This window comes from Moschus berezovskii, chromosome 15, assembly GCF_049115385.1.
Source record: "Moschus berezovskii isolate FMDL1 chromosome 15, NW_MosBer_1.0, whole genome shotgun sequence".
NCBI classification, from domain to species: domain Eukaryota; kingdom Metazoa; phylum Chordata; class Mammalia; order Artiodactyla; family Moschidae; genus Moschus; species Moschus berezovskii.
Genome location: NC_142474.1, coordinates 9040024 through 9055499, shown reverse-complemented (window position 1 = coordinate 9055499; position 15476 = coordinate 9040024). Strand labels below are relative to the sequence as shown.

The 15476-nt window shown below is 49.8% G+C and overlaps 1 protein-coding gene across 2 annotated transcripts; it reads right to left on the bottom strand.

The window, feature by feature from the left end:
* Nucleotides 1-77: 77 nt before the first annotated feature.
* On the bottom strand, nt 78-15455 carry ACOT8 (acyl-CoA thioesterase 8). 2 transcript variants are annotated; one of them, XM_055437946.2, is made up of 6 exons: nt 15209-15455; nt 13329-13465; nt 6248-6473; nt 2487-2641; nt 1776-1970; nt 78-316 (listed from the first exon to the last, which is right to left on the bottom strand). In XM_055437946.2, the coding sequence occupies exons 1-6, from the start codon at nt 15325-15327 to the stop codon at nt 198-200; spliced, it is 951 nt and encodes a 316-aa protein (XP_055293921.1). In that variant the 5' UTR covers nt 15328-15455; the 3' UTR covers nt 78-197. The 2 variants fall into 2 exon arrangements, with proteins under 2 accessions (XP_055293921.1, XP_055293936.2); XM_055437961.2 differs by having other exon boundaries at nt 1873-1970.
* Between the last annotated feature and the right edge of the window lie 21 nt (nt 15456-15476).

Here is a 15476-nt window from a genome sequence, read left to right as displayed (position 1 = left end):
CCGTGGAGTCCTAGAATTGATGGCTGGAGGGAGGGCTGCGATCCTGGCCCAGGGGGATTAAAGGCCAGCAGCTCCAGTGGTTTGAGTCTCTTTATTGGATGTCCCGGACAGAAGGCCCAGCCCTGGATGGTAATCCTGACTCTGGAGTAGGTGAGAAGGGAGATCCTTGAAGCCCCAGGCCCAGCTGGCACCTCTGGCTACAGCTTGCTCTTGGACTTCCAGGGATTAACTCGGATCACGCCCTCCTGGGCACAGGACACAGCCAGGACCCCGTCCTGACGCCACAGCCGCCCATGAACCAGGCCCCGGGAGCCACCTACAGATGAAGAGAAGAGTCTCAATGGCCTTCTGTCTCCTGCTGCCCAGCCAAACGCACTCTTTGCAAGAGGTGCAACTCGGGTCGGGCCACCCATGCCAGAGCCACGCGTCACTCCCAGTCTCCAAGCACCCCTTTAGGAGTCTATTATGGTTGCTCACGGGTGAACTCCTCCCAAGGGAGCCCCGCTTGATGGTTTAAAAGCATTTTCATGTATCTGCTGACTTCCTCAAAAGAAAAAAAAACCAGAAGTTCTGAGAACAGTCTGGTTCAGTAGTTCAGCTAGGCGGATCTGCCCAACCTCCGGCCACTTGTGTAAGGAAGCCCATCAGTTCCCTTTCTAATAAAGCCGGCCTTCCACGCTGGTCATTCATATTAAAAAAAAAAAAAATCTTCCACAATTACAGGGACAAAGGGGCTCAAGGGAGAGGATATGAAGCCATGAGGAGCCTAGGCACTCCCCTCCCCACACGGAGATTCTCCCTTGCTACCCAGGGCCGGAGTCTGCTGTTTAGGAAGGGAACTGCTGGTTTCTTTTAAACACAGTACAGCCCACTTAGTTCTCACAGTAGCCAAGTAAAGCAGGCCTTGTCCTGTGTTCTAGATGATGACACTCAAGCCCAGAGAGGCTCAGGAACGTGGCCTTAAGGATCAGGTCAAAGCCGAACCCAAGAGACCTACCATCAAGGTGGCTGTTCCTGTGCTATGATGCTGTTGGTTCTTGAGAGTCCCTCTTCCCTGAGTATAAAGAGTCCCTTAAGTTTTGTCCCTGTTTCACAAAACAAGGCTTCTCTTTGTTTGAAATGCACTTCCTTGGAAAGGAACCCAGGGCTCTGAGATCAGGCATTGATGAACAAGTCTGGGTTTCTTGCTTCATGATATAAGGAGGACCCAAGCAGTGGGGCCCCTACACTGTTGAGGGCCCCAACCTCCAGCCAGGCTAACTGTCAGAATCACTTAGGGAATCTTGGTGAAAACACTTTCCTGGACCTCATCCAAGCCCTGCAGTCAGAATCTTGGGGGTCATATCTGGGAATGTTTTGAAAAAGCTCTCCAGAGAAGTGGAAGAATAGGCCCCCAGCTGTGGATCCCTCTGCTCTGGTGCAACCTTATTTGTGTAGACAAGGAAACAGAGACTCAGAGCGGAGATGAGACTTGCCCAACATCACACAGAGAATCTGAAGTGGTTCTGGGACTAGCACTGAGCCTCAGATAAAGTGAATCATGTCCCTAGCATGTTACAGAAATGAAGAGCTGAGCAGGTGTCCTGTCCTCAGGCCACACCCAGTCATTTTGAAGACAAGGATGCCGCAGCCTGCAGAAGCAGGAGAGGAAGTGATCTGTGCGGCGCTCCACAGAAGGTGGGTGGGGCAGCATCACCCAACAAAGCAGGCTCCCTGCCCTCCCCACCAAAGGCACCAAGGTCAGCACCCTTGTCCCCCGTGACCCCAGTACTCACCGGCCCAGGGGCTCTCACACTCATAGAGCATCCAGTGGTCAGCTCGGAAAGGGGTATGGAACCACATGGAGTGGTCCAGGGAGACCATGAAACCGACCTTGTACTGCCAGTGGTGGGGCAGCATTGCTGTGCCCAGGAAGGCGTAGTCCGAGATATAGGCCGCCACGCAGCAGTGCATCTTCATGTCGCCCTCGCCTGCAACAGGTTCCGGTCCCATCAGCCCTGGGCTCCTGGGCTTTACAGCTCAGGACCTGCAGGGAGGTAGGGAGAAAGGGGCTGCCGTGCACAGATGTGCAGACTCTTCACAAGGACACCTGGCCCAAGGGTGTGTGTGCGTGTGTGTGATGGAGGCCAAGGGAGACAGGAGGAGGAGGGGTGGGTGAGGACTGAAATCCTCCCCCGTCTCCCACCCTGGACCTTGAAAGTATCTTCTTCCAGCTTTGCACAAAGGCACCTTAATTTAAGCTTAGCAGGGGACCTGGAGAAGAATCTCAGCCAGGGGCCTTGCCTTCCCCAGGAAAAGGCCCACGTGAGGATTCCCGTCACTTCCCCATTCTCCCCCTGCAAAAGGCTGAGCTCATTTCTCCGTCATTCAGATAAGGAAATGGGCCCACAGTGTAGGAGGACCATGCCCAAGGCCACCCAGGGCAGAGGATGTGCAGGTCTAGACCCCCAAAGAGAGTTTCCTTTCAGGTCATGGGGTCCGCTTACCAATATAGCCCCGGGCTCGCACCCAGAACATCTGTTTGGGCTCCATTTCCTTCAGCGTGCATAGAGTGGGTGGGTTTACCAGCTTGATCTCAATGGGCACCTCCTGGGCAGCAATTCGGTTCAGCCCCACTTGGTACTCCTGGAGCTTCGGGTCCCTGAAAGGAAAGGGGAGAGGGGTGGGGAGACCCTGGAAGATGGGGAGCCTGTCTGAGCTGCCGCTTCTGATCCAGCTCGTTCCTCCACAGGAATTCCTGACACCCCCAGACCTCCCCTCCCCTCCAGCAGGCAGGACAGGACAGTATCTGCGTCCCTTCTTTGCCACTGAGGAGCCCTGTGGCCTGCCACAGGTTAGTCATCGTCAGCCTTTTTTCCCATCTGCAAAATGTGGATGCTGATAGTCACCTACCTCATAGTTAACACTGGGGAGGAGAAAACATAATGCATGTAAAGCCAACACATCATCCAGCCATGGGGCTACCCTGTAAAGGGCCCAGCTCCAGGCAATTCCCACCCCATGAACCCAGATGCTCTCATCCCTGCCCTCTGAGAAGTGGAGTAAACACAGAGGGTGCAGACAGCCGGCTCAGGAAGTGATGGGGCGGGAGTCAGACCCAGGCAGTCTGGCTCCTCCTCGGCTCCTGCTCTTAACCGCTTCTCTATTCTAAGCCGCAGGAAACAGGCTGCCCTACTCAGACTGACTTACCTAACCTGAGCCACTAGAGACACTGTCTCCTGGGGCAAGGAGCCCATTTCCAGGGAAGCCCCTTCGCCACAGGGACCACCACGCCTCGTGCCCCTAGCGCTCTTCCCCAGTTTTTCATTTCCCTGTCTTTCCCCTTGAGCCCTGTCTGATGGAACCTTCTATGATGATGGAATGTTCTGGTCCACTGTGGTGGCCACTAGCCACATGGGGCTGCTGAGGGCTTGATATGTGGCCAGTGTGACCGAGGAACAGATCTGAATTAACTCTATTTAATGTTAATAAACTCAACACAGCCCCCTGTGGTTAGTCTTTTCCTTATGGGAGACACAGTTCTAGATTCAGGGACCTTTAAGAACAATGTCCTCCTTTCATTCTCAAAGATTTTTATTTATTTTTGTCCATGGCATGTGGGATCTTAATTCCCCGAACAGGGACTGAACCCCAAGCCCCCGTCATGAAAGTTAACCACTGAGCCACCAGGGAGAAAAGAAGAGAAAGAAAGTGACAGTCGCTCAGTCACGTCCAACTCTCTGCAACCCCATGGACTCCAGTCCCTGGGACTCTCCAGGCCAGAACACTGGAGTGGGTAGCCATTCCCTTCTCCAGGGGATCTTCCCAACCCAGGGACTGAACCCAGGTCTCCTTCTCAAATATTTTGGAGCTCTGACCACACACCAGGCTCCATGTTTATTCCTCTCTGTCAAGAGTGGTGGCATAACTGTAATTTACTGAGCGCTCACTCAGCACCTTGTCATCACTTATCTCTGTCATCCTCACAGCAGCCTTGCGAGGTAGGGATTCCGATGGACTTTATAACTGATCACAAGCTCAAAGTGGGAAAGCAACTCGCCAGACTCACACAGTGGCAGGGACAGAGTCCAGATCCGAGCCCAGGCCTTTCCCAGGTTCGGACACACGTCCGCTCCGTCACACCAGGCTGACGCCCCTGCACGGGGCGCTAGGCAGTGGAGCCCTCCTTACCACTTAGCTGTGACGCAGGCGGGGCAGAAACAACGACCCCCATTTTTCATATGAAGAAGCGGGGCTCTGAGAGGCTGGAGAGGGGCAAAGCTACACAGCAGGTGGGCACCAAGACGGGTGGAGCCCTGGTAGGAATCTGTAACCGAGCAGGAACCTTTGGGCACCTCTGTCAAGTTTATGATTAACTTCCATATCTGAACCTTTATTCCTTTTCTCGTTCAAAATGTGTTCTCCTCAAGACTGAAGAGTGTCGAAAGAAAGGTGGGAACTGTAATTGAGCAGGACCCTGTGGGGCCTTCCAGGGACAGGTCTTCCTCCATTTCTTTTACTCCTCTCTGAGGTACCCAGGTAACCAGCATCTGATGCACATTTCCTGAGTTGTTTTACAGCTGCGAAAACTCCCCACCAAATGGAAAATGTTAACTACTGATGACCATGAGCACAGAGCCCCAGGGCCTCCTGGAACCTAGGGACTGATAAGGTTCACCCCTAAGACACTGCCCTGTTACGTCAGCATCAGCCAATCAGAGACCTGCGCATAAGCTGATCACGGGCCCTGCAGCCTGCCCCCATCCTACCAGTGCAGCTTTTTTCTTCTTTTAATATTTATCTCTTTACTTTTATTTGGCTGTGCTGTGTCTTAGTTGTGGTAGGGGGGTTCTTCGATCTTATTTGCGGTACTTGGGATCTGTTCGTTGTGGTGTGCGGGATCTAGTTCCCCAACCAGGGATTGAAACCAGGCTCCCTGCACTAGCAGCACAAAGTCTTAGCCAGTGAACCACAAGGGAAGCCCCCAGCTTTTTTGTTTTTTTAATTGGAGGATGCTGCTACTGCTGCTAAGTCGCTTCAGTCGTGTCCGACTCTGTGAGACCCCATAGACGGCAGCCCACCAGGCTCCCCCGTCCCTGGGATTCTCCAGGCAAGAACACTGGAGTGGGTTGCCATTTTGCTTTAAAATGTCATGTTAGTTTCTGCTGTATAACAACGTGTATCTGATAGGGACAGAGTTAAGGGACAAAACAGGGGATTAAATAGTGAATCCCACTAGGGGACTGTAGGCTTCCCTGGTAGCTCAGCTGGTAAAGAGTCCACCTGCAATGCAGGAGACCCTGGTTCGATTCCTGGGTCGGGAAGATCCCCTTGAGAAGGGATAGGCTACTCTAGTATTCATGGGCTTCCCTGATGGCTCAGCTGGTAAAGAATCCGCCTGCAATGCAAAAGACTAGGGATCGATACCTGGGTTGGGAAGACCCCCTGGAGGAGGGCATGACAACCCGCTCCAGTATTCTTGCCTGGAGAATCCCATGTATAAGGAGCCTGGCGGGCTACAGTCCATGAGGTTGCAAAGAGTCAGACATGACTGAGCCCCCACAACTAAGCATTAAAGGATTGTTAAGTAGAAGAAGTATGGGAAACCCTGGTACATTAATGATTACTCAAGAAAGCAGGTTTGCTTAGCAACAAAGCCATGCAACAGAAGCATGAGACCTGCCCCCAAAACAGTGAGACCCACATCCTGCCCAGTGAGCTCAGTAAGTTAATGATCCCTGGGACATACTCTGTGCACACATGAAAATCAGTCATTTATGGACCTAGCTTGACCACACAGGGACAAGAAAACATCCCTGCTCAAGCTGGAGGAGAAGCTGATGTTGGAAGCATGACGTCTACTCAAGAAAGACAAAGACGTTCTTCTCCTCCTCCCCACTTTTCCTTCGAATATAAAACTGTAGCCCAGTAAGTTCTCAGGGGGCACAGCATGTCTCTCCCGCCCACTTATAAGCCTCACAAGCATCCTCTTCTAATAAATCACTTATCAATCACTTTGCCTCTTGCTGAATTATTTTCCGTGCTGAGCCATAAAGGACTATGGTGCCAAAGCTCTTCAGAGCCCCTGAAATGACACCAAACGGTTTCAAATCAGCTGTAAGTATACCTATATTCCCTCCCTTCCACTCCCCCAATCCCCAGTCTAGCTCTTTAAGATGCTAGTTGGGATCCACTGAAGGAGCCCGTGACCTGCCAATGGGTGGCAACTGCGGTTTCAACACTGTCCTGGGGCCTCCAGGTCTCTCACCTTAAACACTGGTCAATGAAGTCCTCATGGCTGAGCAGCTCCTCCGGTGGGGGCACAGCAGGCATGGAGAACTGGTGCTGCATAGGGCTGGGCTGGGCCTTCTGGAAGGAGGCCTGGCAGATGAAGATGGGCCTGCCATGTTGCACAGCCTTCACGAAGCGCACAGAGAAGCTTTCTCCTGTCCGCGTCCGCTCCACCTGGTACAGCACTGGCACCTTTGGGTCCCCTGCAGCGGGCACAAGGCACACAGTGAGCCCAAGTGAGCCCCGTAGGCCTGCTCACCTAATGGTTCTCCAGTTCTTTTCTGCTCAGTAGCTATTGTCTGCGGCCTGCTGAGTCCCAGGTACTGGGGATACAGGGAGGAACCCTAGATCCTGTCATCAGGATGCTCCCAGTGCAGACAGAGCTCCTGTCCATCAATAGCACAGGACAGAAGGGATACTGCCAGATTCCCTGCATTCAAAGCCTGGCTCCACCACTTACCAGCTGCTGCTGTGCAACCTTAGGGAAATCACTTAACCTCTCTGAGCAGTTAACCCATCTGTGAAATGGGAACATCATAGTGTTCATGCCTCTCAGAATTTCAATGAGGGTAAATTAGTTCAGAGTTGTAAGGTGTTCAGAATAATATCCGGCACACAGTAAGTTCTCTGTGTTTAAATAAAATACTCTCAGCTTTTGTCTTGTTCCACCTGTGACTGGGACCTTGTCATGAGCCCAGTACCATTCTTCTAGATCTGTTCTGTTCTGTTCAGTTGCTCAGTCGTGTCCGACTCTTTGCGACCCCGTGGACTGTAGCCTACCAGGCTTCTCCATCCATGGGATTCTCCAGGCAAGAATACTGGAGTGGGTTACCATTTCCTCAGGAGTCAGCAAATCTGGTCTGCTGCCTGTTTTCTTTCTTTAAAATAATTTTATCTGTTTATTTTTGGCTGCACTGGGTTTTCAATGCTTTGTGAGGGCTTTCTCTAACTGCTGCGAACAGGGGCTATTCTCTAGTTACGGTGCCCGGGCTTCTCACTGCGGTAACTTTTCCTGTTGCAGAGCATGGGCTCTAGGCGCCTGGGCTCCATTAGTTGTAGCACTCAGGCTCAGTGGTTGCAGTGTGTGGTCTCAGTTGCTCCGCAGAACACGGGATCTTCCCAGAGCAGGAATTGAACCCATGCAGGTGGATTATTATCCATTGCACCACCAGGGAAGTCCCTGCTGCCTGTTTTCTGTTTTTCTTTTCTACCTTCCTTTTTTTTTTTGAGAACAAGCAAAGGTTATTAATTCAGAATTTAGTACATCAAGGGAGTCAGCCACAATTACTTCTGTTTGGCAGAGACCCAAAGGCAGACAGAGGAGTGGGAAAAAAAAAAAGATTTCCGGTGTGCCCTGCTTGGAGACTGCTGGCAAGGGGAAGCTACAGGTAGGCTAACTAGAGGTGGGAGAGCCTATGTAATTGATGCAGGGAGCAAGTTTGGCTTTCCCCAGTTAGTCCTAAGTTGGAAACAGATAAAAAGTAGGGAAGCTCTCAGTTATTTACCAAGTCCTGGCCCTTAGGGGCTGATCCTTACAGGGACTATGGTGTGGCTCCCTAGACTGGCTGCCAGAGATGGTGGCCTGACTTCCTCCGAGCCTGACTTACAGACAGCAGGCTGGCTTCCTGTGCTAGTTGCCACCAGCTGTGGCTCCGAGGACTTTTTTTATACACGGTTTGGCCATTGTCTGATACTCATTCTCCCAGGAAAGGCCTGCTGTCAGGTCAGTTCCTTCATTCTCAATGCAAACAGAGGTCACTGGGTCCTTCTCCTTTGGTATCTGCTCTGTCAATGGAGGAGGGGAAACACTGGCCCCAGGGTAAGCACTATTAACCCTCAACAAACAGGCTGGGAAGGGTTTTTAGAGGGAGAGAGTCTTCCTGGTGTCCCTGAAGTCCTTTGGTCTGAGTCAGACCACCTTTGAGAACCCTGACATCTAGGTGGTAAAACGCCTTGGCGATGATTTTCAACTTTGAGATGAAAGAAGCAAGTCTAGAGAAGTGCTGTTTCCTCCACCTTGTCCAGGTGGGAAGCCCCTGCCATGCACAGGGGCTCATTCAACAGCCATAAACACGCCTGTAACGCCTTGAAGCCCAGTAGGTTTGCTCAGGTCTGCTAGCCAGTAATGTTAAAGGGCATTTTTATCAGAATAGGGGCTCCTCAAGGCCTTAGTGGAGTAGGAAGTGGCAACCCACTCCAGTATTCTTGCCTAGAGAATCCCATGGACAGAGGAGCCTGGTGAGCTACAGTCCATGGGGTCACAGTCAGACACAACTGAGCAACAGAGCATGCACACAAGGCCAAAGGCCTTTGAGGAGGGTTTCCCAAGAGTCCAGAAACTGGAGATAGCTACATGAGCAGTCTGGTTTCAGGGGATGGGAAAGAGGACTCCCTTCCCTACCAAAAAAAGGTTTTCATCCAGTCCTTGGGCTGCAGCTAAAATGCAGTATTTTCCATTACTAATGATTTACCTTTACCTCTTCTAAGGAATCCATTAGAAGAAATGGAGTAGCCATCATGGTCAACAAAAGAGTCTGAAATGCAGCACTTGGATGCAGTCTCAAAAATGACAGAATGATCTCTGTTCGTTTCCAAGGCAAACCATTCACTATCACAGTAATCCAAGCCTATGCCCCAACCAGTAACACTGAAGAAGCCGAAGTTGAACGGTTCTATGAAGACCTACAAGACCTTTTAGAACTAACACCCAAAAAAGATGTCCTTTTCATTATAGGGGACTAGAATGCAAAAGTAGGAAGTCAAGAAACACCTGGAGTAACAGGCAAATTTGGCCTTGGAGTACAGAATGAAGCAGGGCAAAGGCTAATAGAGTTTTGCCAAGAGAATGCACTAGTCATAGCAAACACCCTCTTCCAACAACACAAGAGAAGACTCTACACATGGATATACCAGATGGTCAACACCAAAACCAGATTGATTATATTCTTGCAGCCAAAAATAGAGAAGCTCTATACAGTCAGCAAAAACAAGACCGGGAGCTGACTGTGGCTCAGATCATGAACTCCTTATTGCCAAATTCCGACTTAAATTGAAAAAAGTAGGGAAAACCACTGGACCATTCAGATATGACCTAAATCAAATCCCTTATGATTATACAGTGGAAGTGAGGAATAGATTTAAGGGACTACATCTGATAGAGTACCTGATGAACTACGGACGGAGGTTCGTGACATTGTACAGGAGACAGGGACCAAGACCACTCCCATGGAAAAGAAAAAGAAAAAAGAAAAATGGCTGTCTGAGGAGGCCTTACAAATAGCTGTGAAAAGAAGAGAAGCGAAAAGCAAAGGAGAAAAGGAAAGATATAATCACCTGAATGCAGAGTTCCAAAGAATAGCAAGGAGAGATAAGAAAGCCTTCCTCAGCGATCAATGCAAAGAAATAGAGGAAAACAATAGAATAGGAAAGACTAGAGATCACTTCAAGAAAATTAGAGATACCAAGGGAACATTTCATGCAAAGATGGGCTCAATAAAGAACAGAAATGGTAGGGACCTAACAGAAGCAGAAGATATTAAGAAGAGGTGGCAAGAATACACAGGAGAACTGTACAAAAAAGAGCTTCACGACCCAGATAATCACAATGGTGTGATCGCTCATCTAGAGCCAGACATCCTGGAATGTGAAATCAAGTGGGCCTTAGAAAGCATCACTACAAACAAAGCTAGTGGAGGTGATGGAATTCCAGTTGAACTATTTCAAATCCTGAAAGATGATGCTGTGAAAGTGCTGCACTCAATATGCCAGCAAATTTGGAAAACTCAGCAGTGGCCCCAGGACTGGAAAAGGTCAGTTTTCATTCCAATCCCAAAGAAAGGCAATGCCAAAGAATGCTCAAACTACCTTACAATTGCACTCATCTCACACACTAGTAAAGCCATGCTCAAAATTCTCCAAGCCAGGCTTCAGCAATATGTGAACTGTGAACTTCCAGATGTTCAAGCTGGTTTTAGAAAAGGCAGAGGAACCTGAGATCAAATTGCCAACATCCGCTGGATCATCGAAATAGCAAGAAAGTTCAAGAAAAACATCTATTTCTGCTTTATTGACTATGCCAAAGTCTTTGAAGGTGTGGATCACAATAAACTGTGGAAAATTCTGAAAGAGATGGGAATACCAGATCACCTGACCTGCCTCTTGAGAAACCAATACGTAGGTCAGGAAGCAACAGTTAGAACTGGACATGGACCAACAGACGGGTTCCAAAAAGGAAAAGGAGTACGTCAAGGCTGTATATTGTCACCCTGCTTATTTAACTTCTATGCAGAGTACATCATGAGAAATGCTGGGCTGGAAGAAGCACAGGATGGAATCAAGATTGCCCGGAGAAATATCAATAACCTCAGATATGCAGATGACACCACCCTTATGGCAGGAAGTGAAGAGGAACTACAAAGCCTCTTGATAAAAGTGAAAGAGGAGAGTGAAAAAGTTGGCTTAAAGCTCAACATTCAGAAAACTAAGATCATGGCTGGTCCCATCACTTCATGGCAAATAGATGGGGAAACAGTGGAAACAGTGGCTGACTTTATTTTTGGGGGCTCCAAAATCACTGCACATGGTGATTGCAGCCATGAAATTAAAAGACGCTTACTCCTTGGAAGGAAAGTTATGACCAACCTAGATAGCATATTTAAAAGCAGAGACATTACTTTGCCAACAATGGTCTGTCTAGTCAAGACTATGGTTTTTCCAGTGGTCATGAATGGATGTGAGAGTTGCACTGTGAAAAAAGCTGAGCGTCGAAGAATTGATGCTTTTGAACTGTGGTGCTGGAGACGACTCTTGAGAATCCCTTGGACTGCAAGGAGATCCAGCCAGTCCATTCTAAAGGAGATCTGTCCTGGGTGTTCACTGGAAGGACTGATGCAAAAGCTGAAACTGCAATATTTTGGCCACCTCATGCGAAGATTTGACTCATTGGAAAAGACTCTGATGCTGGGAGGGATTGGGGGCAGGAGGAGAAGGGGATGACAGAGGATGAGATGGCTGGATGGCATCACCGACTCTATGGACATGAGGTTGAGTGAACTCCAGGAGTTGGTGATGGACAGGGAGGCCTGGTGTGCTGCGATTCATGGGGTCGCAAAGAGTCGGACACGACTGAAGTGACTTAGCAGCAGCAGCATGAATGAGTTCTAGACCTGTTCTTTTAAAGTTGTATTGGAACAGAGCAGGTTGGCTCTGCAGTATATTGAAGGAAGAGAGACAAAGAGTTAAGGAGTTTAGTTCATTTGTTACATTGACCTGAAACAGCCAGATATTTCTCCAGCAAAGATATGTTTCTTCAGCAAGGGAAGGAGACCACTTTTATAGAGGGGGAAAGTGGGGTCTACAGTACAGTGCAATTGGGAGGGTCCCAGTTAACAAGGATTGGAGAAGGAAATGGCAACCCACTCCAGTGTTCTTGCCTGGAGAATCCCAGGGACGGGGGAGCCTGGTGGGCTGCCGTCTATGGGGTCGCACAGAGTCGGACACGACTGATGCGACTTAGCAGCAGCAGCAGCAGCAGTTTACAAGGAGCCTATGGTTTTTCACTGGCTGATTTCTTGCCAGAAAGGGGTCTTTCTTTTTCCTCTTGGGCTCCATTGTCACAGGGCATGAGAGCGCCCTCTTCTGGTCTTCCAACACTCCTGAATGGAGGTTTCCGTTTAACTTTTTAGTTAAACTAAGGTATCTTCTCATGTTGGTTTCACATTAACTATGCCAAGTGGGTCTTACCCCAATTGTACAGATGGGGAAATTGATGCCATAAATAACATTTTTGGAGAATATAGCCAAGCCCATTTGTTTATGTATTTCGACTAGTGTTTTGTCCATAAAATAAAAAATATTTATGATCTGCCTTTATAGAATGTTTTCTGACTCCTTCTGTAGAATCTCAAGCTCTAGACCTATACCAGTGCTTCCCTGGTGGCTCAGCTGGTAAAGGAATCCACAATGTGCAATGTGGAAGACCTGGGTTCCATCCCTGGGTTGGGAAGATCTCCTGGAGAAGGGAAAGGCTACCCACTCCAGTATCCTGGCCTGAAGAATTCTATGGACTGTACCAAGCCAGATGACATCTAGAGAAATACATTTTTTGGGGAGTGACAAACAGGGTACAGTATGAAAAGGCATATTTACTATTAAACTATTCTGTATTTGTATATATGCCGGGAAAGACTGAAGGCAAAAGGAGAAGTGGGCGACAGAGAATGAGATGGTTAGATAGCATCACTGACTCAAAGGACATGAATTTGAGCAAACCCTGGGAGACAGTGAAGGTCAGGGAAGCCTGGCAGGCTGCAGTCCTTGCGGACACGACTTATCGAGTGAACAACTCTATATTTGTAAAATGAAGGGGGAAAACCCACTGTCTTTTTTAATACAGATCACATTTCATAACACTGCATAAATTCTTCTCAGTTGATGGGACCACACAGAAGGCAGAGACTCTTAAAATTGGGAGCATCTGCTTAGGAGTGAGATTTTCATGTTTCTCAAAAGAGCATGGGTTTTAAAAGATTATGCTCTTTCTTTGATTTGATCCCAGAGTTGTAAGCAGCTAGAACAATCTCACTCGGCCCAGGCCCTCCTGCATTTTTCAGGTGGGAAGAAGGAGGAGGTGAGGAAGAGTGGCTATCTCACTCAAGGGCACTGGCAAATAATTGCCAAAGCTCCACCTAGACCAGAGGTCTGTTGTTTCCCAGGCTGGTCTCTTTTCCAAACTCCCAGCAGGGATTCCAGTACTTCTCTGAGGAACCAGAACCAGGACTGGCACCAGAAGGAGTGTAAAGGATAAAGAGCAAAAGACCCACTGGGAGCAGTTAAGCACCAACAAGTACCTAGTGTCTCAACAGGCACTGGGTCTAAGGTTCTTCCTGGCCCCTGCCCTTCTTTCTGTAGGCTCCCCTGAGGGTGATCAACTAACCTCACCATCCCTCTTCCCTCCCTTCCTCTTCGTCTTTCTCCTCAGTCACCACCCCCATCCCTCAAGGCCAGAATTATTCTGCTGAGCCACCTGGGCTGGGAGGGATAGGGAGGAGTCGGTTTACCTGTCCGTACAAAGTAGCAGTGCAGGGAATGCACATGGACATCTTCAGTCACAGACTTGGCTGCAGCCACCAGGGCCTGGCCCACGATCTGACCCCCAAACAGCCGCTGGGTTGAGGGTACCCAGTAATGCCTTCCTCTGTGGGGAGAGGGGGACAAGAGGAAAGACTTGAGGGCTGAGCCAAATCCTGCAACCTTCAGTGAGCCTCCAGTGTAGGATTTCTTAACCTGATTGGGGTTTATGGCCCTTTGAGAATCCAGTGAAAGCCTTTCCCTAGACAAATATCCTAACATCACTCTATCTGCAACTCCAAGGCCTTATCTGTGGACTTTAGTTAAGCGTAATGAACCAATCCTCATATTTTACACTAGGAGAACAGGGATCAGAGAGGGAAACTGACTTGAGCAAGGTCACACAGTTCAAAAATTGCCATCCTGAGCAATATCTGGGTCTTTTGATCCCAAGTCAAATACGTCTTCCATTGCCTATACGAGACTAAGATATAAGCTTGTCTCAAGGCCTTGAGTAGACCAAGATGAACCCCACAAGCTGCAGGTGGACTGAATTAGGTCTTCCACTTGCACCCCTCAACTTTGATAGACCAGTTCTTAAAAGAACTAAATGTAGAGCTTGGAGGCCCTCAGACTTCAAGTCTAACCCATTCAGCGCACAGATGAGGAAACGCAGCCCCAGAGGTGAAAAGTCTCCCCCAGTGAAAGATTAAGTCTCAAGCTTCCCACTGCCCGAGCCAGCATTTTTCATATAAGGCACTGCAAAATTCCTGGCAGTTATTTGTAGTTGGTTAAACAGGGGGGAGGGCTTCCCTGGTGGCTCAGAGGTTAAAGCGTCTGCCTCCAATGCGGGAGACGCAGGTTCGATCCCTGGGTCGGGAAGATCCCCTGTAGAAGGAAACGGTAACCCACTCCAGTATTCTTGCCTGGAGAATCCCATGGACGGAGAAGCCTGGTAGGCTACAGTCCACAGGGTCGCAAAGAGTCGGACACGACTGAGCGACGGAACGGAACGGAAACAGGGGGGAAATTAAGTTAGTGCCTAAAACAGCTTCCAATAAGCCAGGAGGAGCCTTGGAAGCTGGAACTGTTACATCCCCAGTTATAGTCAAGAAATTTAAGTGACATCAGGAAGGAAACTGGATCAGGCCTCAGAACGAATAAGGAGTTACTAGACCCCACCTCGGAGAAGGCAATGGCAAGCCACTCCAGTACTCTTGCCTATAAAATCCCATGGACGGAGGAGCCTGGTGGGCTGCAATCCATGTGGTCACTAAGAGTCAGGCACGACTGAGTGACTTCACTTTTCACTTTCACACATTGGAGAAGGAAAGGGCAACCCACCAGTGTTCTTGCCTGGAGAATCCCATGGATGGGTGAGCCTAGTGGGCTGCCATCTATGGGGTCGCACAGAGTCAGACATGACTGAAGCGACTTAGCAGCAGCAGCAGCAGCAGCAGACCCCACCTAGTGGTGGTGGGGATGGAGAATGTCAAAGGAAAAGATCGTGCCTATGCAAGGAGCTGCGGATAAATTTGTTCCCTCGGACAAATCTCTGCCCTTTCTGGGCTGGCTCTCCCAGGGACCTGACCCTTCCTGGGGAGGCTGCTGAGAAGGATACCTCGGATCACCACTTTATCTGCCCAGATTGCCAGGACCTCCCGGGGATGAGGATGCACAGAGCCCCGCGCCGAGGAGGAAGCCGGGGCAGCTTCGTCCGGCACAAGTTCCCTCCCAATTACGGCAGAGGCATCGCGCACAGATCCCACCCTCGTCCAGAGGGGTACGAGCAGAGGCAGCGGGGTTGCAGCAATCAAGATCAGGAGACTCTGACCCGATGCGGGGGTGCGGGCCAGATGCGGCCGGCTACCTGAAGAGATCCTCGTCCAGCGGCTCGAGGTTGAGCACGCTGGTGACCAGGACGCTGCGGAGGTCCCCGGGTGGATCGCCGCCGCCCTGTTCGTCTTCCGGGTCCTGAGGGGACGACATGTAGTTTCACCAGCTGCCGGCCTGGGCCCCTGCGCTGGAGGGGCACACGCTGACACCTGAACAGAACGCGCAGTCTCCAGAGGACTCTTAAGTAACCGGAAGTCTCCCTCTGCTGCTGCTGCTGCTGCTAAGTCACTTCAGTCGTGTCC

Coding starts and splice junctions, on each gene's coding strand:
- ACOT8 (XM_055437946.2), bottom strand. CDS start 15,327: ATGTCGTCCCCTCAGGACCCGGAAGACGAACAGGGCGGCGGCGATCCA. Junction 2,642..6,247: donor TTCATTGACCAGTGTTTAAG/GTGAGAGACCTG, acceptor CTTTCCTTTCAG/GGACCCGAAGCTCCAGGAGT. Junction 1,971..2,486: donor GCGAGCCCGGGGCTATATTG/GTAAGCGGACCC, acceptor AACCTGTTGCAG/GCGAGGGCGACATGAAGATG.